Source organism: Polypterus senegalus, chromosome 7 (genome assembly GCF_016835505.1).
Source record: "Polypterus senegalus isolate Bchr_013 chromosome 7, ASM1683550v1, whole genome shotgun sequence".
Classification (NCBI taxonomy): domain Eukaryota; kingdom Metazoa; phylum Chordata; class Cladistia; order Polypteriformes; family Polypteridae; genus Polypterus; species Polypterus senegalus.
In genome coordinates, this window is record NC_053160.1 from 26,389,417 (window position 1) to 26,415,237 (window position 25,821).

General features: G+C 35.8%; 1 protein-coding gene across 3 annotated transcripts in view; it reads right to left on the reverse strand.

Annotated features, from left to right (window-relative positions):
• Positions 1–25,821, reverse strand: part of tent2 (terminal nucleotidyltransferase 2) — a 65,455-nt gene that overhangs the window by 5,841 nt on the left and 33,793 nt on the right. For 2 of the 3 annotated variants that reach the window (XM_039758376.1, XM_039758378.1), the window contains exons 6-14: positions 20,493–20,584; positions 19,576–19,639; positions 18,342–18,408; positions 16,076–16,152; positions 14,231–14,359; positions 14,061–14,104; positions 12,027–12,163; positions 2,203–2,294; positions 1,962–2,041 (exon numbers count right to left, since the gene is read on the reverse strand). In XM_039758376.1, the coding sequence (XP_039614310.1) occupies positions 1,962–2,041; positions 2,203–2,294; positions 12,027–12,163; positions 14,061–14,104; positions 14,231–14,359; positions 16,076–16,152; positions 18,342–18,408; positions 19,576–19,639; positions 20,493–20,584 (782 nt within the window). Of the gene's footprint in view, positions 1–1,961; positions 2,042–2,202; positions 2,295–8,230; positions 8,334–12,026; positions 12,164–14,060; positions 14,105–14,230; positions 14,360–16,075; positions 16,153–18,341; positions 18,409–19,575; positions 19,640–20,492; positions 20,585–25,821 lie in introns of those variants that run through there. The other variant, XM_039758377.1, reaches the window with a different exon arrangement.

Sequence of the window (25,821 nt, forward strand, 5' to 3'; positions counted from 1 at the left end):
AAGAGAGAGGTGGCGAAGGCTAAAGAAAAGGCGTATGATGAGTTGTATGAGAGGTTGGACACTAAGGAGGTAGAAAAGAACTTCACCAATTGGCTAGACAGAGGGACCGAGCTGGGAAAGATGTGCAGCAGGTTAGGGTGATGAAGGATAAAGATAAAAACATACTCACAAGTGAGCAGAGTGTATTGAGCAGATGGAAAGAGTACTTTGAGAGGATGATGAATGAAGAGTTAGAGAGAGAAAGTTGGATGATATGGAGATAGTGAATCACAAAGTGCAACAGTTTAGCAAGGAGGAAGTAAGGACAGCTATGAAGAGGATGAAGAATTGTCCAGATGACATACCTGTGGAAGCATGGAGGTGTTTAGGAGAGATGGCACTGGAGTTTTTAACCAGATTGTTTAAATCTTGGAAAGTGAGAAGTGGAGAAGTAGTGTACTGGTACCAATTTTTAAGAATAAGGGGGATGTGCAGAGCTATACTAACTACAGGGGGATAAAATCGATGAGCCACAGCATGTAGTTATGGGAAAGAGTAGTGGAAGCTAGGTTACAAAGGAAGGTGATGATCAGTGAGCAGCAGTATGGTTTCATGCCAAGAAAGGTCACAACATATGCAATGTTTGGCCTGAGGGTGTTGATGGAGAAGTATAGAGAAGGCCAGAAGGAGTTGTATTGTGTTTTGTGGACCTGGAGAAAACATATGACAGGGTGCCTCGAGAGGAGATGTATTGTATGAGGAAGTCGGGAGTGGCAGAGAAGTATGTAAGAGTTGTACAGGATACGTACGAGGGAAGTGTGACAGTGGTGAGGTCTGCGGTAGGAGTGATGGATGCATTCAACATGCTGATGGGATTATATCAGGAATCAGCTCTGAGCCCTTATTTGCAATGGTGATGGACAGGTTGACAGACAAGATTAGACAGCAGTCCCCTTGGACTATAATATTTGCTGATTACATTGTGATCTGTAGAAAGAGTAGGGAGCAGGTTGAAGAGACCCTTGAGAGGTGGAGATATGCTCTAGAAAGGAAAGGAATGAAGGTCAGTAGGAACAGGACAGAATACATGTCTGTGAATGAGAGGAAGGTTAGTGGAATCGTGAGGATGCAGTGAATAGATTTGGCGAAGGTGGATGAGTTTACAGTAAATACTTGGGATCAACAGTACAGAGTAATGGGGGTTGTGGAAGAGAGGTGAAAAAGAGAGTGCAGGTAGAGTGGAATGGGTGGAGAAGAGTGTCAGGGAGTAATCTGTAACAGACGGTTATCAGCAAGAGTGAAAGGGAAGATCTACAGGACGGTATTGAGACCAGCTTTGTTATATGGGTTGGAGATGGTGGCACTGACCAGAAAGCAGGAGACAGAGCTGGAGTTGGCAAAGTAAAAGATGCTAAGATTTGCACTGGGTGTGATGAGGATGGACAGGATTAGAAATAAGTACATTAGAGGGTCGGCTCAGGTTGAACGGTTGGAAGAAAAACTCAGAGAGGCAAGATTGCGTTGGTTTGGACATTTGCAGAGGAGAGATGATGGGTATATCGGGAAAAGGATGTTAAAGACAGAGCTGCCAGGCAAGAGGAAAACATAAAAGCTTAAGAGAAGGTTTATGGATGTAGTGAGAGAGGACATGCAGGTGATGGGTGTGACAGAGCAAGATGCAGAAGACAGGAAGATATAAAAAAAAAAAAAAAAAGATGATCCACTGTGGCAACCCCTAACGGGAGCAGCCAAAAAGAAGAGGAAGCTTTCCTGTTGAATAAATGTTTGAAATCTGGTACTTCTTTTTGGCTCGCCCTGTATTTCATGCTTAAGAGAAAATGCAAAAAAATTGCTTATATTGATTCAACCAGTCATTCAAGGCATATCACTTGCTTTTGTCCAAGCTGGTTACCACTTTGTCCAGAGTACAAAACATATGCAATTACTATTTTAGAATTAAGGTAGATAATACATCTCCATACCTCCATAAACTCTGCTTTAATTGCATCAAACTTCACCTTTTCATGAACTGCTCTGGCAGTATTAGATCGGTCAAAAGGCTCTAAAAAAACAACAAAAAAAACCACACACATTAAAACATACTAAACTTTGAAAATTGAGACATTTTAAATGATGATTTAATCACAACAATCATAGTATATGCTACATGAATCATGAGGTCAGTTGTGACAAACTACATAGCAAAAACAAGTTTTTCAATACCTTCCACACAAATGTACTTGTTCTTCCACTCTGCACCATCTGGCCTCGGGAGAGCTTTGGCTTCACGAACTGAAATCATTAACTTTTCCCAGCTGAAGAAAGAAATAAAGAAATAAAAAGGAACTGTTATGATGCAGGACTCTCATAATAATTATTTTATTGCAAAGCTCTTTAATACTATGCAAAGCAACAATAACCATTATTTAACTATCCCACCTATAAACACCTATTTATCAACCCAGTTTAGATATTTCAATTGCTACAATAACCTCAAAAAAGGCAAATGTTATGAAACATACACAGGCAAAAATGAATGCCAACTTTAAGCAAATACTCAGACCAGAAAAAGATAAAACCCAGACCAATTCCAAAAAAATGAATTTAACTTGCAAAGGAAACTAGGAGTCCAGAAGTGGTAAGATCTAATGCTTCTAGGGAGCAAGGAATATATAAATGAGCTACAGTTGGGTGAAAAGGTGGCTGGGGTTCTGGCAGCATACAACTAGAATGTACAATGTTTTATGCATTTTTGAATAAGCCAATTTCTCATTTTTCTATTCCTGCTAGAGTATTAGTCATTTTCTAAACTGTTTTACGGTGCGTAGGATGTCCATTTCAGCATCTTTGATATTCTGCTTGTATGAGACACTTTATTACAGATTAGAGTTTCCAAGACAATGAAGACTGTCAATATGTATACTACACAAAACAAAAGAAAATACAATAGGATATAATCAGTTACTACAATTTTATAATTCCCTTTAAGTTGTCACAGGTTTCACAGTTTGTACACAGAAGTGGCAGAACACATCTAACGAAATCAAAGCAGGAAACAGGCATAGTCTTGAAGCAGGGCTTAGCGATAAAACGATAAAGATAGTTATCGCAAAATAACTTTTCCTCAATAGAAAACATGGTCGATATAATGTTGATAGAACTCATTCCATCCATGTTTTGACAGACAACATGAATAGCCAATGATAATGAGAATAGTGCCATGCCGAACCATTTATACGGCTGGAACAGAGTTACAATCACGTCAGGTTATGTTGACGCACACAGCACTGAGCTTGGAGCAGCAGCTGACAGCAGCACACATGTTAATGTTTGGGCTACTGCAAGTGTAGGAGCGAAATAAAAGAGAAAAAGACGACAAAAGGCTAAGTTGTGAATCAGCATTACCGAAGTTACTCCCCAATAGAGACAGCCCAAGGCTTAAAAGATGAGGACACTGTTGAAAAGAAGGGACTGAGGAATTCAGTAGTGTGGAGATATTTTGGCTATTTAAGGTCCAACAAGAAGCTGAGTAGAGTGCACTGTAAATTGTGTTGAAAGCATATTCCAACAAAGACAGGTAATACCACTAATCTTTTGTACTTTCTGAACCAGTACCATCCTTTAGAGCATGCAAAATACAGAATTTACTGCACTAATGGGGATTCTCAGGCATTTATTTCATTATTATTATTTTTTTTTTTTGCATTGGAGCATAAGTTGACCACATTTAGGTGAATATGTCAATACTGTTTATGTTGTCTTTCATTTACATTTGAAAACTGCTTGAATTTGTACTGAGGATATATACAGAATGTTTGTCCATTTGTGGGGCTGTTTCCCAACCATTTTAATCAGTTTGAAGCTATACAAGTGAATGAATACAGTATAGTATAGTTTATTTTAGATTTGATTTTGTATTAATACCTACTTTATTTATTTGCAACTGACCAAAGAATTTACTTTATGTTCTCATGTAAAATTTGAAAGCTTTAAGATTTCAGTTTTAGGTTGAAGAATTAAAAATTTTATTTGGAGTTGTCCAACAAATTTAGTACGTTCTCCTGTATAACCTGAAAGCTTTTGACTGGTCAGAAGTAATTTAGTTTTTATCATCTCTCTATATCTCTCTCTCTATATATATATCTATACAGTGGGATGCAAAAGTTTGGGCAACCTTGTTAATAGTCATTATTTTCCTGTATAAATCGTTGGTTGTTACGATAAAAAATGTCAGTTAAATATATCATATAGGAGACACACACAGTGATATTTGAGAAGTGAAATGAGGTTTATTGGATTTACAGAAAGTGTGCAATAATTGTCTCGATCTCTCTATATTTTTATAGACACACAGTGACACAGAAAAACGGGAACTTTTGAAATGCGTAGTGGCAGCCATGTACAGTTGGCAGCACTGCGGAACAGGGACCTTGAGCTGTAAACAATCTCGCCATTTAGTAATTTAGTAATCAATTGCAAGGCAATCAATGGCTGCTGTGCGAGAATTGTTCGGTAACCGTGTCATCTCAAGATTCGGTGACATTCCCTGGCCCTCAAGATCACCGGATTTGTCCGTTTGTAATTTTTTCTTGTGAGGCTACCTTAAGAGTCGGGTCTACACGACTTGGCCAAGGACACTGAATGAATTGAAACAAAGAATTCAGGACGAAATTCGTGGTATCCCAGCTGAGATGTTGCAGCAAGCAATGGGGAACCTCAACAGTGGATTGGAAAAATGCATACGTACAGAAGGAAGCCATCTACGGGACGTAATTTTCAGATATTGATAATTTGGATTACTGTCTCTTCAAAGGCAAGTTGTAGTGGTTCAATTGCTGTCAATAACATTTTTTTGTTGGATTTCTTCTATTTTTATTGGGTTTTTCAAAAGTTCCCATTTATCTGTGTCAGCCTGAATATAAAGTGTGTGTATATATATATATATATATATATATATATATATATATATATATATATATAGTGCAGAATTATTAGGCAAGTTGTATTTTTGAGGATTAATTTTAATATGGAACAAACACAGTGCTATCAGTCAATCCAAAATGTTAATAAACCTGAAACCTGAATGTTTCACAACGGAAATGTGAGTGTGAACATCATCAGGGGAATACATATGTGTGCACAATTATTAGGCAACTATTAGTGTGCAGATTTATTATGCAACTAAAGGAAAAATGAAAATTTTCCCATCTCACTTGTTTATTTTCATCTGTTATAGTGAGAATAATAAACAAACACCTCAAAATTTACAAATAAACATCTCTGACATTTCAAAAAAAAATCAATCAATCAATGACCAATATAGCCACCCTTCTTTCCAATAACAGTCATAAGCCTTTCCATTCATGGAGTCTGTCAGTTTCTTGATCTGTTGACGATCAGCTTTTTGTGGAGCAGTGACTACAGCCTCCCAGACACTCTTCAGAGAGGTGTATTGTTTTTCCCCGTAAATCTAGCGTTTAAGAAGTGCCCACAAGTTCTCGATAGGGTTTAGGTCAGATGAGGAAGGGGCCATGTCATTATTCCTTCATCTTTAAGGCCTTTACTGGCTGGCCACGCAGTGAGAACTTCGATGCAAGTGATGGAGCATTGGCCTGCATAAAAATCATGGTCTTTTCCTGTATCACTGTTTGAAGAAAGTGTCTTGAAAAACTGGCAGTAGGTTTGGGAGTTGATTTTGAGTTCATCTTCAATGCAAAAGGTCCAACTAGCTCATCTTTAAAAATACCAGCTCATACCAGTACCCCACCTCCACGTTGGAGTGGAGCTCTGTGCCCATTACTGATCCACAGGTCCATCCATCTGGTCCATCAAGAGTCACTCTCATCTCATCGGTCCATAAAACCTTTGAAAAAAAATCTGTCTTCAGATATTTCTTGGCCCAGTTTTGACGTTTCAACTTATGTTTCTTGTTCAGTGGTGGTTGGGTTTCAGCCCTCCTTACCTTGGCCATGTCTTTGAGCACTGAACACCTTGTACTTCTGGGCACTCCAGGTAGGTTGCAGCTCTGGAATATGAAAGTACTGGAGGATAATGGGTTCCTGGTAGCTTCACGTTTGATTCTTCTCAAATCTTTGGCAGCTAATTTGCGTCTTTTGTTCTCAACACGTTTCTTGCGACCCTGTTGACTATTTGCAACAAAATGTTTGATGGTTCTGTGATCACACACCAATATCTTAGCAATTCCAAAAGTGCTGCATCCCTCTGAAAGACTTTTTACAATTTTTGACTTTTCAGAGTCAGTTAAATCTCTTTTGGCCCATTTTGCCTGAGGAAAACTAGCTGCCTAATAATTCTGCACACCTTGATATAGGGTGTTGATCTCCTTAGGCCACACCCTCCCTCATTACACATCACCTGACGTGCTTAAATCCAATAAGCATTCAAGTTAATACAGCTTGGAGTTGGAATATACGCATTAAAAATGATGATATGGTCAAAATACTCACTTGCCTAATAATTGTGCACACAGTGTATATAATCCCTCGCTAAATCGGGCTTCGACTTTCGCGGCTTTTAAATGTAAGCATATCTTAATATATATCACGGATTTTTCACTGGTTTGTGGATTTCTGCAGACAATGGGTCTTTTAATTCATGGTACATGCCTCCTCAGTTTGTTTGCCCAGTTGATTTCATACAAGGGACGCTATTGGCGGATGGCTGAGAAGCTACCCAATCAGAGCACGTATTACATATTAAATAAAACTTCTCAATGGTACAAGATATGCTTCCCGCGAGCTCTAACAGCCCGTATTGATTTTTGATTGTTTGCTTTTCTCTGTCTCTCACTCTCTCTGACATTTTCTGCTCCTGAAGGAGGGGGTGTGAGCAGAGGGGCTGTTTGCTTAGAAGATACTGAAGCGCCTGTAAAAAATGCAGAAAGACTACCTTCACATTGATCCCTTCATAGCGGCTGCTTTATCGCGGTGCTTCCCATACTTAAAAGCCCAACAGCCCTATTGATTTTTGCTTGTTTACTTTTCTCTCACTCTCTGACATTCTCTGCTCCTGACGCGTGCACTCCTTTGAAGAGGAAGATATGTTTGCATTCTTTTAATTGTGAGAAAGAACTGTCATCTCTGTCTTGTCATGGAGCACAGTTTAAACTTTTGACTAAAGGGTGTTATTTCATGTCTAGAGGGCTCTAATAATGTTAAAAAAACTTATTTAGAAGGTCGTGAACAGGTTTTCTATGCTCTAACTGTGAAAATATTAGATTTATAAATAAAGAATCCTACTTCGTGGAAATTCATTTATCTATCTGGAGCGGAGTAACAGCGATAAATGAGGGTTTACTGTATAACTGCGCGGAGAATATTTATAAACAGTGTGGGAGAGTTTCTAAGGGCTTAAAATATATAAAAATAAAAACATATGGTTTCTACTTCGCGGATTTTCAACTATCGCGGCGGGTTCTGGAGCGCAACCCCCGCGATCGAGGAGGGATTACTGTGTATATTTATACACACACACACACACACACACACAGCTTTGCTCGCCCACCCCAAGTGGCGTGTTTCACGCTAGCCACATTACGTCTCTGCCGCTCGCATTGTGAAGGGGGCTGAACGCACGCTAAAGATGGATCAGCTGCTGGCTTGCTGCTAGCTGGTACCGAGTTGCGTGATCTGCAAGTCACACTGCACGTCGATCATTTAAATGCCTGTACAGCATCTGTTGCTGCCGTGCTGCGTGATCTATATATACTTTATTTATTTATTTGAAATAAAATTACATAATGTTCTACAGTACATATGTCACATTCAACTTCTGACAAAAAATAAATATTTAAAGCAAAATTAACCTTATGATATCTTCACATCTCACTCTGGAGTAAAAAGGGACCTTTAAGATTGACAGAAATAGTGATTTGATTTATATTGTGATATATATCAATAATCGTCCGATATGAAAAAAAGATGTGAAAATTGTTTTCTACATCTCTCCGCTCTACCTTGATATGATCAATACTTCATTGCTAATATAAATGTAGCATTGTATACCTACCCATTCAAATTAGTTCTCAGAATCGTAGTATGATTATAAGTAGTCTAACAAAGATAAAGAATGTTACCAAAAAAACTACATTATGAAAAAAAAAACATAAAAGATTTTTTGGATGGTTTTCTACAGTGAAGGATGAGGTTCTTATCACATTGGTAGGAAACATTTGCATAAACAATTCATTTATCCAGTTCCTTCTGTTACAGGCCAAATGTCAGATTTTCACCTGTTGCAGTCAGTCATGGTAGCTAAGTATATCTTGAGCCTAGCATGGTAAAGCAGTCTCCTGTATCACACATAACACAGCTTTCATTTTGAGAAATATGCTCCTGCCAAATGAGAGCACAAAACAACATTGCATTTCAATTAAAAGATAAACAGGGATTTAAAAACCAGATAAAGAGATCACTCAACTTCACTAAGATAAGCTCACTGTGTCAGCATTCATATTACACAGATAAGCTTTGTCATATATTGCAGGAAAGGCGTTAATGCTTTAATGCAAGCTGTGACAGACCTTTTATCTAGACATAACATACATGCATGTACATGCAGTAAAATAACTCTTTATCATCCCACAATGTCTACTAAAAGACAAATGAACCGATTTAAAAACATCTTTACTTTTCTCAACTTTAAGACGCACACATTCTACGACAAGCAGTTCAACAGTGTTATTTTCTCACATATTTGTTCAAAGATTATAGAATATCTGTCTCAAAAATTTTAAAGCAATTGCCAAGCCATCATCTGTACAGCGACCTAAAGGAAGCTTCAATTTTTTGAGTGTTAAAATATAAAACCGCTTTTTAAAGAGGCAAAAATGCAAACATATGTCTACTATAGAATATGAAGCTGTTATGAACAAAGAAAGCAACACTAAAAACTCAGTTTCTTGACTACATTTCACAAATTATGCTGGATGCATTTTAAGTTTGGGGTATTTTGTCCTTTTTTCTTTGTTTATATTAAGCTTCTTTTTACTTCTGTCTGTTTAGCCTTACATACATTTCATATAATAATTGGTGTATCCGGAATCACAATCTTGCCACACAGAAGATTAAATATGTCTTAGTACGACCATTCCTATGTAACGTACAATATAAAGATCAACAGAAAGGTTTATGAAGTACACTTCTCATTTTTAAGACTTTTTTTTTTTTTTTAACTTTAACAATTTTACTGGAGTTAAAGAGACCAAGTTTAGTCTATGGAATATACTACATGGCCACATAACACAGAAATTACAAGGCCATATAATTTCTGTTACTGCAATGAATAATTTCTGTTAAAGGTCCAAATAATGCGCAATGAGAAAACAACTAGTTCATTCAAAATTTAACCTTGTATTCTTATAATCACATTGCATCTTACACTGGTTCACATGGTTTTTGTTTCCTTCATAATTTCAAGTGTGCAAAATAGATTTTGTGATGCTGATCACAGAAATAACTTTAGAATTTTCCCCATCACGCAAGGTTTTTGAGAAATTACATTTTGCAGTGACATCGATGGATTGCTTTCTGCTCTCAGATGTGAACATGATCCAACAGAATGGCAACTGACTCATCGTTGTTAAGTTTGAAGGCTGTTTTGTTGCACAATGGCAACATTTACCCTCCCATACCTGTCGGACATGCCAAACATATGAAGGAAACATATGAGAACATGCAGCTGCTGAAACATGTTCAGTATTCAAAGTACAACTGCAATATAAGCAGCAATCTGAAGGTGGTTGCAGTTTTACTCAGTATGCAGCTTGGATACACAAGTACTGCCGTTTTCTTTGCAAGTAGACAGCCAAATGAGGGATTCACATTACATTATAAAGGACTGGCCACCTTGCAGGAAATTGGTTCCAGGCCAGAAGAATGTTGCACGTGACCCACAGGTTGATCCAAAGAACATATTTCTTCCACCTTGGCACAACAAACTTGGGCTAATGAAAAACTTGTTAAAGTAATGAACAAGCAAGGTAAAGCCTTTGCATACTTGCGACAGATGTTTCCACACAAATGTTGACAAGATAACAGAAGGTGTATTTGTGGGCCCACAGACCTGAGAGGTGATAAAGGATAGTCACTTTGATAGCCTTTGGCAGGGTGCTGAACATATTGCATGGACCGCTTTCAACAATGTTGCTTCTAATTTTTTGGGCAACTACAAGGCACCATACAACATCAAGCAGGTTGGAAGTCTCCTCCAGGCACACAATTCGATGAACTGCAATATTTCACTGAAGATATATTTTCTTCATTCCCATTTGGACTTCTTCCCAGCTAACCTTGGCTTCATCAGTGACACATGGTAAAAGGTTTCACCAAGGCATTGCCAACATAGAGAAATGCTACCAGAGCGTGGAGTTTATGCTGACCATTGTTGGACACTGATAAACAAAGCACCAAATAGTGACTACAAATGAAAATCTGTGAAAAAAACATTTCTAGTTTTCTCTCATGTTGCTTACATAACATATGTGTAGGCCTATGCTGCCGGAGACGTTACAATGTTAAATGTGTAAATGCAGTTTTCTTGAAAACCCGACGTGATACAGAAATTACAAGTACATATTTGTGCTCAGCATATACAATTCTACTGGTTTCACAAACAATTGAAGAGGAAACAAAATCATAAATCTTTATAAAATTTGTTGTCCAGTGTTATTTTTCAAATATGAAAACTTGCATTGCACTCTAATTGACTGAAGGAAATTAATGCAATAAAATGGAAAACAATATGGAAAAATATAGAAAGAGAGGATCCACTGTGGCAACCCCTAACAGGAGCAGCCGAAAGAAGAAGAATTGAATGTAATAAAAGAGCTTGAAGACGCTTGTAATATTTATCATTGTAATTGTACTGTATTTATCACTGTAAAATTTACAGAAAATAAAGTACTATTATAGATCATTTTGTAGTGTTCAGAGATGCTTAACCCAAAATCCTTAACTATTACAAAGACCACTTCAACAAATGTATTCGTTAACATTCAAAATGGATTAGCAGTAACTTTGTGGATGGTGATACAGAAATTCTGAACTTTTTCCAGAAAAAGCATTAAAGAATAATGAACAAAATTAAATTACTTTTTGACAACCACATCCTTTTTTCCACCCTATTAAAAATAAATAGATAATATGCATTAAATGCTAAAAGTGAACATGTCTATCATGTTTTGGACCTTTTAACTACAGATTAGAGATATTTGTGTTAAAGCTTGAATAAAATATATTTGTTTTTAAAGGTAGATACTTCTTGTTTAAATGTAACCTACCACTAGAGATTGTGATGTACAATATGCAAAAGCGTGCGTCCCGGCCAGGAAGGAGTTCCCTAACTGAACGGGAGGCCAGCCCCTATGCTACTGCAAGAAACAGGGGAAAAAAATCTGCCTTGCCCAGAATTAAAGCAGAGGATGTTGAAGCCAGGAGGTATACATGTGCTTCCCGGCTAGGTTAGATCCAGGAACAATACCGACCTGGGAGGCCTGTACAATGGAATTACTGGGGAGAACAATGTATTTGGTACATTGCCTCCCCCAGAAAGTTAGATGGCAGTGGTGCCCCAGGTTCCCACAGGTCACTATGGGACTTAGAGTTCTTTGTCTCAGCCCTGTTGGGCACTTGGGGTACCTCTGCAATCTGGGGAAGATGCCATCTAATGGATCTAACTGAGCCTTTGGATTCCTTCTGGCACTGACATCCTTGGCCTCTATTCTGGGCAAAGGAAGAGTTTTCTTTGCCCTGTTTCTTAGAGTGGCATAGGGCTGGCCTCCCGTCCGTTTAAGGAACCACCCTCCTTCCCGGCTGGGACGCCCACCTTTGCATATTGTCCATCACAACATACAAATGTTTAATTCATAATATTGCTTTTTTTTTAGCAATATTTTTTGAAAAGCTTCAATTATACATAAAATTTACAATGGTTATTTTTGATTTTCCTATTAAAATCAACTTTCAGATTTTAAAAGAAATTTCTAATTCTTGTGTAATTGGTTTGAAAGAGCAGGCAGATGTACTTACTTGAAAACTGTAGCATAATACTTAAGGAAGCCCTGGAAGAGTTCCCCAAGTGTGGACCCATTCTTAGAAATGTAAGGAGGAATATTAGATGGTCCTTCGTGCACAAGGTGCAGCTGCATAGTAGGATTAAAAGACTCCTTAAAATGAACAAAAACATACTAGTAAGGTTATCATTCAAGCATGTACCTAGAATTTTTTTTTTACTGTAGTAAACTCCAATCCTTTAAATTAACTTTTTACAAATATTGCACAGTTAATATCTAAGTCATCTGATTCAATGGAAATATACCACAAGAGTCATACTTTTTATAATAAATAAATAAAAAAAACTTCCCCAGGAAAATGTGAATACTGTTTACTCTTCAAGTTATGCAATACAAGTCTTTTGACATTGCTTTGTTAAACAGAAATGCATAACTCTTTGTGTATTATGTAAATAATGAGCCAAATTCCACATGCTTATAAGTCATACACACTAATGAAAATGAGCTGATGTCCTACTAATTCAATATCCTAATTTTTGATTATTGTGAAATGGTATTATTTACATTATTTTCAACTATGTCTTCAAATGACTTATTAAAAACAGACAGGTCTATGATTTGTATTTGATTATGACTGCACCAATGCTGCTGCTGCATATTTTATAATTTAAAAATTACACTGCTTAATATGCACTCTCTCATTATTACCGATTTGTGTGATCATGCCAAACACTGTGTTGCATTAGAGGTCAAAATACATTTCTGCTTCTACTATGGAAGGGATTTTCTCCTTAAATAAATATAATAAATAAAATAAAGTAGTCAAGACTTCACAGTTGAGCAATATATTGATGTGTGCAGCAAATTTAATAATTTATTGGTTAGTGTGGATTATGCTTTAAATGATAATGCTATATAAAAGTCCTTGAAACAGTTAAGTGGTGGTCTCCCATTTGTCAATCTGCTTATGTATATGCTACATAAGCAGCAAATTAAGGTGTGTTTGAAATGTATACTTGCAGCAACACACAAGCAAACAAGATATTGTTGGTCAAGTACAAAACTTTTTTAAATAACTAAAAACTTAGTGGAATGTTCTAATCACACAGGAAAAGAGAGAGAAGAAACGGCATATATATATATTATAAATTGATATATTATAAATGTATCATTAGCTTAATCTTTACATAAGATTGAAATAAAGTATGGATGACACAATAATTTAGTGGAAATGGTTCTGCTGCTTTACAGATTCACCACTCTGGGTTCAAATCCTGCATATTGTTAATGTACAGTACAGTCTGTTCTCCCCACTTCTATATGAGTTTTCAGAGTACTCTGGCTTTTCCTTTTACATCACCATGGTTTAGTGGATTCCAAATTGGACTCTGTGAATGTGTGCAGGCCATGCAGTTAACTGACACCCTATCTAAGGCTGTTCAACACCTTGCACCAACTAGTGTCAGAGCAGGATCAGACTCCTGTGACCCTGAACTGGACTAAGAGGGTTTGAAAAGGTTAATTTTATTGGAATAAGAGCAGTGCAACTACCCCACCTTGGTGGTTGTACAGTCTATTTGTCTCCATTCTTTAACAACTTCTTGGAGAAGTTAATCCAGCACGTGGATGTCATTTCTCCAAAACAAGTACCTCAGGTAAAGGTAAAATGCTAAAAACTCCACAACGGACAAATAAACTTTACACTGTCAATGTTGTACAAGAGACTCTTGCTCTTATGATGGCACTGCTTCACTACTTGTTTTTTTTTAATCTATATATACTCAAAGTTAAACCAGCACTAAAAGTCAAGCCGACTACTGCCTTTTCTATAATGTTTCAAGTGTTTTTTCTTTCACTGACTGTTTTGAGTTATGTGGGTGTTTCAAGGCTATCATGACTTTTCAAAATACAACTATAAGAAATTTGACAACCTGGCATAAAACAAAAATAACCATTTTAAACCTTATGGTATACAGAGAACACTAAAAGATATTAATTTACTAAAATATTTTAATACATTTTTTCCTTAAAAACAGATTTAAAAACTTACAGGATATTCCTTTTGCAGACTAGGGATAACAGGTTTAGACAGTGCTGTAAAAACAAAATTCAGAAAAATATTTCTCACAGGTGATGTCACCTTTAGACTATAAAGATATAGCTAAAATACAGAAGAAACACAGCTAAAAAATGTGCTGTATAAGTATATACAATGCTTACTCTGAAGATAATGCAGAACCATAAGTACTAAAGAGTAACTGCTTAAAGTTCCACGACTTGCATCATTAATTCCACGGTGCCGAGCCCATTTCTTTACTACAAGTATAATGGGGCGAACTCTTTTTTCAACTGCAGAGGAAAAACAAAAAAATTTTATTAAGTCTTTTTCTTTCTTTATTTTGCAGTATATGAAATTACTTGCACTAGCTTGAATTTTAAAATGCTAAAGTGCTGGCTTAATATTTTACACATTTATATAGTACATGTTAGACTTTGCAAAGATTAGAATTTACAGATTAAGAGAAAGAATTAAAATTGAAAATAAGATGTGCCATTTTATGTTACATTTTGCAGACTATAAATCTTAAAGGATGAAAAAAAATGGCACCCCATTAAAATCAGCAGATCAAAAGGAGGAATGAAGATGTGCTTAAAAAAAAAAAAACAACCCCACCACATGAGGATAATAAGCTTCTCAAAGAATTTGAAATAATTTCAGCAGTTTCAGCTTTGTGCAGAAGTCCCAAAAGACAGTCAAACAATACATGGGCTATATGCTATAAAAATTGCTGTATGTTTTCTTTGTATTTATTTTTGACATTTTAAACTCTTCAAGGTTTTAAGAAGATATATGTAATAAATAACTACTGTGCTATGCTGAAAAAAAATGTAATGTATCAAATGACAGATAATACAGTATCTATTATGACTTGTTACTTCAATCAATACAATGTTTATGTGTAATGGATTGCTAGGGTGTTTTGCGAACCATAGAAAAAATGACTTTCAGGATGTTACAAGAAGAAGCCTTTCTTGATCTTTTTCAGCTATACTGTAGTGAAGAACTGTGCATAGGGCAATTGCTGATTAAACAATAATAAAATAGTTGCTTGTAAGTTTTGAAGATTTACCATAATCTGGTCAGGTGGAATTCTGCCACCCAATATATATGTAGTTTGGTATATAAGATCATACCAAAGAAATTAATGTGTGTTGAAAAATTTTCAGGACTCATGAGATGTCACTATAGCCCTAATGTCTATAGATTGTTAATAGTCAGTGTAGTCTATGGCCGGCCAGTCATCCTGGCCAATACCCCCAGGCCACCAGGTGGAGCCCTCCCTGCAACATGGAGGTGTCCCAAATACCAGCAGGGAATTATGGACAATGGAGTTTTCATCCACAGCCCTGCTGGATACCACAGGGGCCACTAGATGGAGCTGCAGGGAGGAGCAACGAGTATTTTCCATACAACCCGGAAGTGCATCCTAGTCACATGGACAATTTTTACTATTTTATTATATAAGGTTAGATCGGGGAGCATGCACTGGTACAACGTGTTGCCCACCTCACCTTAGACAAGGCATACACTAAATTATATACCAATAGGGAATTTTCACTGTATAACTAGTCAAGCCCTAATTTGACTTATGGCTTTTGAGAACATCAGTCATATAAACAGGTACTAAACATCTATAGTAAAAAATATAAGAGGTTCTACAGAAGACTGATTGAAAACTTTCATAGCACTGTCAAAAGGTGTTTTAATCAGAAAAAACAATAACACAAGATTTATCAAAATGATGCACTAAAGGTAGGGCATGAAAAAAAGGAGAGACATGATTCTTATAGTATATAAAGAGATCAACCTTTAAGTAATGAAGACATTTTCAATAAAAACAAAATTCAGAGAATTAGTTTAAAAAAATTAAATTTGCACTTTTTTTTTACCAAATTAAATATTTACTGCACATAAGCCAAACAACGTTTATATTAAAAACCAGAAAAAAACACATTACAAGAAAGTCAAATCCAGTGAGACTGTAGAAAAAGTTCAATACTTACCATATGCATAGGTTCTGAGAAGGAAAGTATTTCTTATGCCCACAACATTGTTTACATTTAAGTCAAATTCAACTCCACTGGAAAAGGGAAAGAAAAAACTTCACTGTAGATGTCAAATTAATATTTTGTTAAAAATCCGGATATTGAAACAGAAATTTCAAAATAAGATCATGGTTAAAGTCAAAAATGTACTGAGCCAGAAACATGAACTGTTGATTATTAGTTCTACATCAGGGGTAACCACAAAAAACTACAATAAGTGAAGCATTTGAGTTCAGCAATGTGTAGAATCCTCGGTTCAAGCAATCACACACTTAAACATCTCTGACTCGGCGAGTTATTTTGGGGGCCGGGGGGGAGCATCACCAATTTTACTGACTAAGGCAACATTGCTCTTCTACAAATTCTGTAATTTATATGATGAAAGCTGTAAAAGGAAGTATCCATGCAAGGTACTTTAAGTCTTTTGAGGCTGATTTGTTCCCACATGGCTGTAAATCCGAAATATTCCAAAAAACTGAACTTTTCTGAAAGATGCCAAGATTTTTTTTTATTATTCAAATATTACTCATATTGTATAAAACCTACACCTAACAAATGTATACCCATTCTATACAGTACATGAAAATTCTGAAAAATATATACCTTGCAAAGCAAATGACTACATTCATTAATATATTATAGAGTATGTAATATGAGATAGGAGATAGAAAGATACTTTATTAATCCCAAGGGGAAGTTCACAAGAAGTAAAAAAAAAACGTGCCCAGTGAACGAGCCCACATAAAAGAAAGCGGTAGGAGTGATCAGTGAAATAGAGAAAAATGTAGAAAGATAAGGTTGAACACAGAGCTGCTGGAAAGGCTGCCACTCGTGGCGGCACCCGAGTCATATATGTGCTGTACTGATGACTTTTTTTCCCTGCCTGTTACTGGCTTTTGCTTCTTGTTCTCATAGGTGGATGGAAAATTATGAAATGTGAATATTTTAATAACACACAGGAGAAAAAAAGATGTTTTCTCCCCACACTCATCATTTAAAAGACACTCTAAAAATAATTTGAAATAAGCATCTGATATGTTGCCAATGATGTCCATCTGGACTCGACATTTTTTTTAACCTGGCAAATAAAAAAGGTTTTCAGGGAGAAGTCTCTGAAAAAAACTTCCCAAACATCAGCCACAGGAAATTTCACTGTGATATTACTCTCAGTCATGCCTGCAGACATTTCAGTGGCACTCCCACTTTCACTTTCATCTGGCAGCTTAAAATCCTCATCTGAGAACACAGAATTGGAGTCATCAACAACATGCTGCAGAAGACATTTTTGCATATTTTTTTCTGTTGACTTTTATTGACACACACCGTGAAAGAGTTAAAGTAGGAAAATAAGCGAGTAAAGCTACCTGGCAGACAGAATCTTGAACAGATAGGTCAGAGAGACAGCATGGTTAGCTTCTGTTCAGTTTATGTATTTACTTCATATTTGTGTCCCTTCATTTATTCCATCCTTTATTGTTTACAAGAGTTGTAAGAGTGAAAAATTTTAAGGATATGATGCAATAACCCAGAAACATTTAAAGAGTGCTAAAATTATGTACCAGTCTCCATTATCTGGTATCCATTAAATGTGCCAACATCCCATCAACATAGGTGCTGCCATTGCAAACAGTTTTTTTTTGTATGTCTTTTTAAAAAAGAAAGGCAATGTTTCAGCTTTTCAAATACTTCAGGAACACACATAAAGTCATAGGTTTCACAGAAAACCATGCATGATTTGGCAGATGTTCACAGAAATGAAAAGTTGTTTTTTGAAGTATGCATAAAAAAAGGCACAAGGCTTGCAGCCTTTTAAAGGGCCACTTAGAAATGCTTTTTAGTGCTGCAGCAACTGAAAAAGCTTTTTTTTTTTCTTAAAAACACATATGCTCTTAGCTTGACATGTTAAATTTACTTGTGTAATATACTGTATGTTTAATATCAATCCTCTTCTATTTTTTGAATCATGATATTAAGAAAGCTGGCAAGCATGAAGTCTTGTAAATAATGACATACTTTGTTAACTGCGTTAGCTTAAAATGAGAATAAATAAAAGAGTTATATAACCGTGAAGTTAATGCTATGACCGTCATTAGTTAACATAATTAAAAAAGCCAGTATTTATACAGAACATAAATATACCTCTTCTTAAGAATACTCCACGTTTTTACAAACGAGAAAACGGTAAAAAGAAAATAAATTAGCACTCGGACAATCTAACACATACCTGACTTTATCCCTGAATTTTAATATGGGCACTTTTGCTCGAATAAGATGAGGTCTCTCTATATAAGCTGTGAAAACAAATCAGGCTTTGTTATAGTAGGAGAAAAATACATTGTTTAAAAACATTATAGACCATGACTAATATCACTTCCTTACAATGTGCTAATTTTCCTGTTTTAGCAGGGCCTTGTGGAGATAAATATTTTTTTATTATTAATCTTTCCCTCTTAAAGCACTTTTCTGAAAAACATAGATGCTGTGTCACACATAATGAAACTCTGTTCCATGTTATGACAGTTGAGCAGTAGCAGTTAAGAATATTTAAAAAATGCTTTGATTGTAATGAGTCAGAATTTGTTGTAAAGAGCAAAAATTAATGGATCCAAAGTGCCTCGTGTAAACTGTGCAGGCTGGCAGTTGCAAATCCAGTTAAGAATTGTCTTTTTTGTATGCACTAAGCTTCTAAATACTAATTGAGCATTGTTTAAATGCCATAGCATTGTTGCTAACCATGCTGTGCAGACTTTTAGATCAAAGCTGCCAGCAGAATAATATGCCATTTCAAAAATCATACATCATTTCAAGCTCATTCCATAAACATTAACAATGAATTCCACTTACTCCAAAGGCCTGCAAGATCCCCAAATACAAATTCAATACAGCCAGTTTAGGGTGAGGTAGAAAGGAAGTTATGTGTGGCTTGCCTGAAAAACTGTCAGCAAGGACTAAAACCTTGAACTGGTACCAAAAGAGTGTACATTTTAGACACAACAGCAAATTTTTCATCTCTTAATACCCAGCATCAATTATGGCTTGCCAGAACTGCAAGAAGAAATCACAGTGTTTTTGGAAAGAGTAACCACAGTCATGGGCGATGGGGAGGTATAGGAAAGAAAGAAAAAAGGAGGAGAGCTATGCTGTGGCTGGTGACGACAGTCTCTACTTGGATAATGTTTTTGCTATGTGCTAACATGTTTTAGATGCAGACACTCACTTTTTATTTTATAATTGCATTAGTGAAAATGCTCTAAATTGTGAGTTTTAAATCTGAAAATGAAGTTAGTCTATAGCAATTCATATATTAAAAAAAGAAAAAATCAAAAGCAACTTACAATAGTAGCATGTAATATATTACATAAAATTTTATTGATAAGCAAGTAAAACACAAAAGACTAAAACATAAGAAAATAGCACTCACAATCTGAACATTTCAACCAATAAAACAATATACTTACGAAGCCGGTAGAATAACTGCTGTACAAGACTAAGAATATAAACAGCATCAGATTTTTGATTCACCTATAAATAATAAACATTTAGTTATAAATACATTAAAGCATTGAGAAAATTAATGTTATTGGAAGAAAAGGGAAATAACACAAAAATCAGGCACTAATTTATACCATCATATGGACTTAATATATTTAGAGGATACATTATACAGTACCTTTTCACATTTTCTTAAAACCATATCCAATTAAAAACCCATCTATTAATTTAGATTTAAAATAATGGGTGGTCACTGCAAATCTTAACAGAACTATTAGAAAGAAAGGAGCCAACCCCGGACAGAGTACCATTTCATTGCGGGGCACATTAATACACAAATGTTAGAGTGGTGGTGATTGGCGAAGAGTAAATGAGGATTTGACTGTTGGCAATTTGAGATGAGAGAAGGATGAGATGACTTAAGGTGACAGAAGGGAATAACTGAAGTGAACTGAATAACTTATCTGTCTGTACTACATTCTTTTATCCTACCTCAAAGATATTTAGCTTCAGCATAGAAACAAAACAGGACAACAAACAAAAAAACAATAAGCTAAAGTTACTACCTTGAAAGCAAAGATTGGTTATTATGACATTTCTTCCCATTATGTGCAGCATATGTGCATATATCACTTTGAGAAAGTTTAAAGTAATAAATATTTTGCATGAAGTTGTGTATATTTCCCTTTAAACTGGATGTAGACTTGAAACAACTGCTATTCTAATCAGAAAGTGTCAGTTTCAAAATGTAAGTGATAAGAATTTTTACGATGCCTTCCTTTAGTGAAGGAATACATTTCATCATGTTAATCACGAATCATGTGAGGAATGGTTTTATATATTTCAACCACATTTAAATTTATAAACCAATAAACCTGCTTACCGGTCCATCTTGAACCACCAGGCACAGATCTGCATCACTACTCCTGGTACCAAAGCCATTTAAGGACGATCCAGCTAAATACACACGACTTGCTGAAAAAAATATCTATCATAACTCAGGATACCACTTTTTAATTTCTTCAATTGATCAAAAACATTATCAGAAAATGGCACTGAACAGTCACAGAGAGTGGAATATACATGCAAGTTTATAAAGCATAATTTAAAGCTACCTAAAGTAAAGAAGGTGGGCTTGATAATAGTGCTAAATACAGAAATGATGCTTGTTATATACAGTAATATCCACACAATATGCAAACCTAGGATGCCCTTACAGCTACAAGATGATATGATCAAACATGGGCCCCCTCAAAAAAAAAAAAAATAGGCGTTATTCCCAGCAGTGATAGGAAAAAATGACTGTTGTCACTTATTTACTGTACACTAAAATATCTATTGAATGACAATGTCAAATATCTTTTAAAATTCAAAGAATTAAAGCAATATGGATAACATCTTTACTACTTGGCTTTTTATTTACAACAGCTTTTTACAATTTGTTGGTAATATATTTCTTTTTTGAGAAATCCAAGTGAATTAACTATCCGCTCACTATTTAACCCATTTTATGCAGCACAGAATTACTGAGTGCTCAAGATAAATGCATTGGGTGCAATATGAAAACAATCATGGAGAGGTGCCATTCCATCAAATATGAGTCACTGAGAGGAAAGCCAGAGTACACATGAAAGTGTACATACACTTGCGTTAAAATGTGCTATCGCCACAGACCAGGTCAGACTTCAAACCCTGTTTAGTCAACTAAAATTACTTCTAATTGCACAGGTAAACGTTAGGATACCGGTACTTAAACACAGCTGAAGTATGCTTAAGGTATTTATTAACTGTTCTCTTACCAAAATATATTCAATTTTGTGTATTACTGTCAAATGTGTGGGGTCCCCCCCCCAGTGAATATAACGTTTCATATAAATGCTGTTATTTCATGTGATACAATTTAATTAAATTTTTATTTTACATGGAGTAAAGGATCAAACACTGTTCTAGAAACATAAAGCAGGTTTTCAACTGAAAAGGAATAATGAAGTCCTGAAAGTGGTTAACTTTATTTTAATAAGCAAGGATAAATGTAGGCGATATCTCACTTCACTACTAGAACTTCTATTTGAAATATTCATGAAGCTATTCAAGTGCTATGTGCCAATTTTCATTCAGCAGACACACTGGCAATTTGTTCACATGTGATTAATGTCTGTCTTTGTGCATAACATCAAAATGTCCAAGCACAGAATTATCTTAGAAGAATTATACTAGAAGAACAGTTTGCCAAGACTCAATAAAATCAATTGCATTATCTTTTTATCAAACAGTTGACTATTTCCCTATGACAAGAACTTCTTGAGATCACATCCAAGCAAAGGACTGAGAAATAAAACAACAGGTTAGTTTGTAATCTACAAAAATAGTGATCAATTAGAGGACATGTCCTTGGAGGAATACTATCCTTGACTAATGTTTTAGTTCTTTCTTTCATTTACTCTTCAGTTGATCACTTCCCATTCATTTTCTGTTTATTCTTGAAGAGGTATCTTTGGAAAGCAGAGAACTGGTCTATACTTCTAAGCTCAATGTCCAAGGTAATATTTTAACCAGACAACACTTTAAAAAAAAATATATATATATATATATATATATATATATATATATATATATATATATATATATATATATATATATATATATATATATATATATACACAACACATTTATTAAAAATTAAAGGAATTTATAAAAATACTTTCAGAGATTAATTAACCAGTTTTGAAAGGCAGGCCACCCACAAAAAAGGGAAGAAAATTGCTTAAGTACATAAATGATGACACTTTGCAATCTTTCTTGGATGGATTCAAAATTTGCCAATTTTCCTTATAATACGTTTGGCCTATAAAAAATGGCCAGTCTGATTCTATTGATAAGCCATTGTTTTTTGGCCACTGTTCACTTCTTCCGATTGGAAACGAGTTTATTTGCTCTTTGTCTTTCTTTGTAGTATAATAGTTTTAATACTGTAAGTGAATTACTACTAAAATTGAATATCACAGTTGAAAGCATAATAAAAAAAAAAAAAAAAAAGTGTGCTATAGTTAGTATTATTGTCTTATAGCAGACCCCCGTGACCCTGTGTTAGGATATAGCGGGTTGGAAAATGACTGACTGACTTAGTACCATGAGACCATGTTTGAATCCTCTCACTTAGCATGAGATAGTATAGGAGAGTATATTACTACTAGCCAACCCGCGGCGTACCATACGCCGCATAATCAGGCCGGTTTTTTAATAATTTTTAAGCACAGGGAGAAAATTTAACATTTGCAAAATCAGTAATGTAATAAATCAGCAAGAAAAGCAACATTGTAACAATGCACGGAACGAACCAACACACAATCGTCCGTGCGGTGTAGCAAGGTGGGAGGGGGGTATGTACAAAGTGCAGGAGCATCTAAGAAGACGTATGTTTGTCGTGGATGTGAATTGCTGTATGTAGCATGTACAACACTTTGCTATGCTGCACGCGGTCGTGCGTCGTAACTGAAAACTCGTTTTTTAAAGACTGCTCACTTCATTGTGTTTTAACCTCAGTTGTAAAGGAATGTTTTAATGATCCCATGGGATACCCCTCGCAAACAGTTTTACACGCTGCATATGGCGATTCACCTCCGCGAGAAACATGCCTCTATTAACAGTCAACGTAGCTCGGAGGTACATGACATTAACCTGACCTGCACTGCATGTGGCCTCTACGACAGACAAACATAAATGACGCCATTTTTTCTGCGTCGTCGCGTCCGAATTGGTGGGCGTGGCCCTGCGAGTTGTCGTCGTATCCAATGGTCTTGGAGTTGGTGGGCGTGGCTCCTTCCTGTGTGCACCATAGGTGTCTCACTTGGCGGCTTAGTGAATCCACGCCCCTTCCGGCGTGCTTTTCATGGTTGTCTTGCCCCAATACTCAGTTACTCCCATTTAGAAAAATCGGTTTCATATGTAGACAGATTAATTGGCCAATATTTTGTTTTCTTTACTTTGTGTAATGTTATTCAAGGAAAACAGACAATTATATTTGCATGGCCTACACCCTTTTCTGTAGAAATTAAAAGGTTACATATAGTGTCTAATTTTTATGCACAATAACTTTTTCATGGGGTCTGACAAGACCACCATTTTCACAGTAATACTTTGAATATGATTAATTGGGCCATGTCACAGTATACATAAAAGTACAGAAGGTTGCTTAATTGAGACAGTTACCTCTTTCCATTATAACATGGGAAATAGTCTTCCCACTGATATGAAAAGAAAGTAATCGTTGCCAAATAAAAACTTTGCAGATTAATTTTTAAATACTCTGCAATTATTGGCACTCCCACAGGACATGGGTTAAAACAAACATAAAATAAGCAGTACATATAATGATTCAAACATTCCTCAAAGTTTGGAGAAATTGCTTATCATTAGTCCAATAAAAATAATTCATTCAAGAACTTCTATTTTTGAGAATAGTCCTGGATCTTCCCTATGTACAGTTTGCATGTTCTCCACATGTCTGTGTTCGTTTCCTGCACGCGCTCCAGCTTACTCCCATAGTCTAAAGAAATGCAGGTAAGATATATTGGAATTGTTAAACTGGCCCTATTGTGTGCATTTTGGTCTTTGTGTTCACTCTGCGATGGGTTGGGTCCTGTCTAGGTGTTCTACCTCTCTAGCCCCAGATGATTTTTGGGATAGGCCACAGATGCCATGTGACCCTGCCGTGGTTAAGAATGTGGATAGATGATGTTATTATATCTCTAGAATATATGGGGCTCAATTATTGGCACACCTTTAAGAATATCTTTAAAAAAAAAAAAAATCAAATAAATGTGTACCTTTGACGGAAAAAAAAAATCTCTTTTTATTGCCCTTTTTATGTCTGGGAGCAAATAGGAGATTAAACGCATGTAAAATCCTTTTCCCTTCTGTCAACATGTGTAAATTCAAGAGCTTTCAACTCAGACGAGACTAGAGGCTGTTGACCTGCACAAACTATCCGTAGGAAGCTGAAAATACTGTTAAGCATAATCAATGCCACATAAAATCAGTTTCAAAAGTATAAAATAATTAAACATTTGCTGGGAAGAGGACCCATGAACATACTCCACTATATATACTGTGAAGATGCTAGCAAGAGAGGTAAAGAAAAAAAAAAAAACCCAAAGATTGCAGTTTCTAAACTGCACATTTTGACTGAACCATTGGATTATAATTATTTCTAAACGAATAACTAGATTCCACTTCCAAAATGCGGCTCATCATGGAGGAGTTCCATGAAACAGGCCCTTCTTAAAAACAAGCAACAAACTGCTGAGCATGAAGTTTGCCAAGAACCATTTGAACTAAAAGTGGAATCATACGTTCTTGTCAGACGAGATGTAAATTAATTTTTTTGCACATCCTTATACTTGACGCAAAAAGGAGGCTGCATATAAAAATCATATGGTACCCATTGTGAAATTTAGTGTTGGATCATTAATGCTTTGGAACTGTTTGCCTCAAGTGTTTCGAGGATCTTGGGAAGATTCATGCAAGAACAAATTCTACTACATACCAGGAAATGTCAGCACATTCCTTGTTTGCCTTAGCCAGAATGCTGAAACTGCCACTGATGGTTCTTCCAACATGATAATGACACCAAGCACCCATCAAAATTGATTCAAAAATGGCTGCAAGAATGCAACCTCCATATTTTTTCTATGACCATATTAGCCTTTAGATTTGAACCCAAATGAAAATCTGTGGTATGAATTGAAGTGGGTAGTCCATAAGCCAATTACTATTAAAGAACTGGAAATGTTCTACATGAAGAAGTGGTTTAAGATACCTCTACAAGTATTCTCTAATCTAGTTAAACATAACAGTACTAATTGATCCTCTTGATGTAATTTTTGCCAGTGTAAGTTGCACTAAAAACTAATCATGGGAGTGTCATCTCTTCGGGAACTAGTTTCAATATTGGGGGCGGGGAGATGTGGGGTTTGTAAGGCTTTTGTTAAACAAAATGGTATAAATAAAAAAAAAGATGATTTACACATTTGTTCAAGTGCAAAATATCGTAGCATGTGTGGTTCATCTTGTATATTAATGTTTAGCTAATTTTCATGACAGGTGCCAAAAATTGTGGAGTTGACTGCATATTTTTTGATTTATTAAGCAAGTCATCATTTATGTGCTTGAGTAATTTTCTTTATTAGGGGATTGTGAATGGCCTGCCTTTC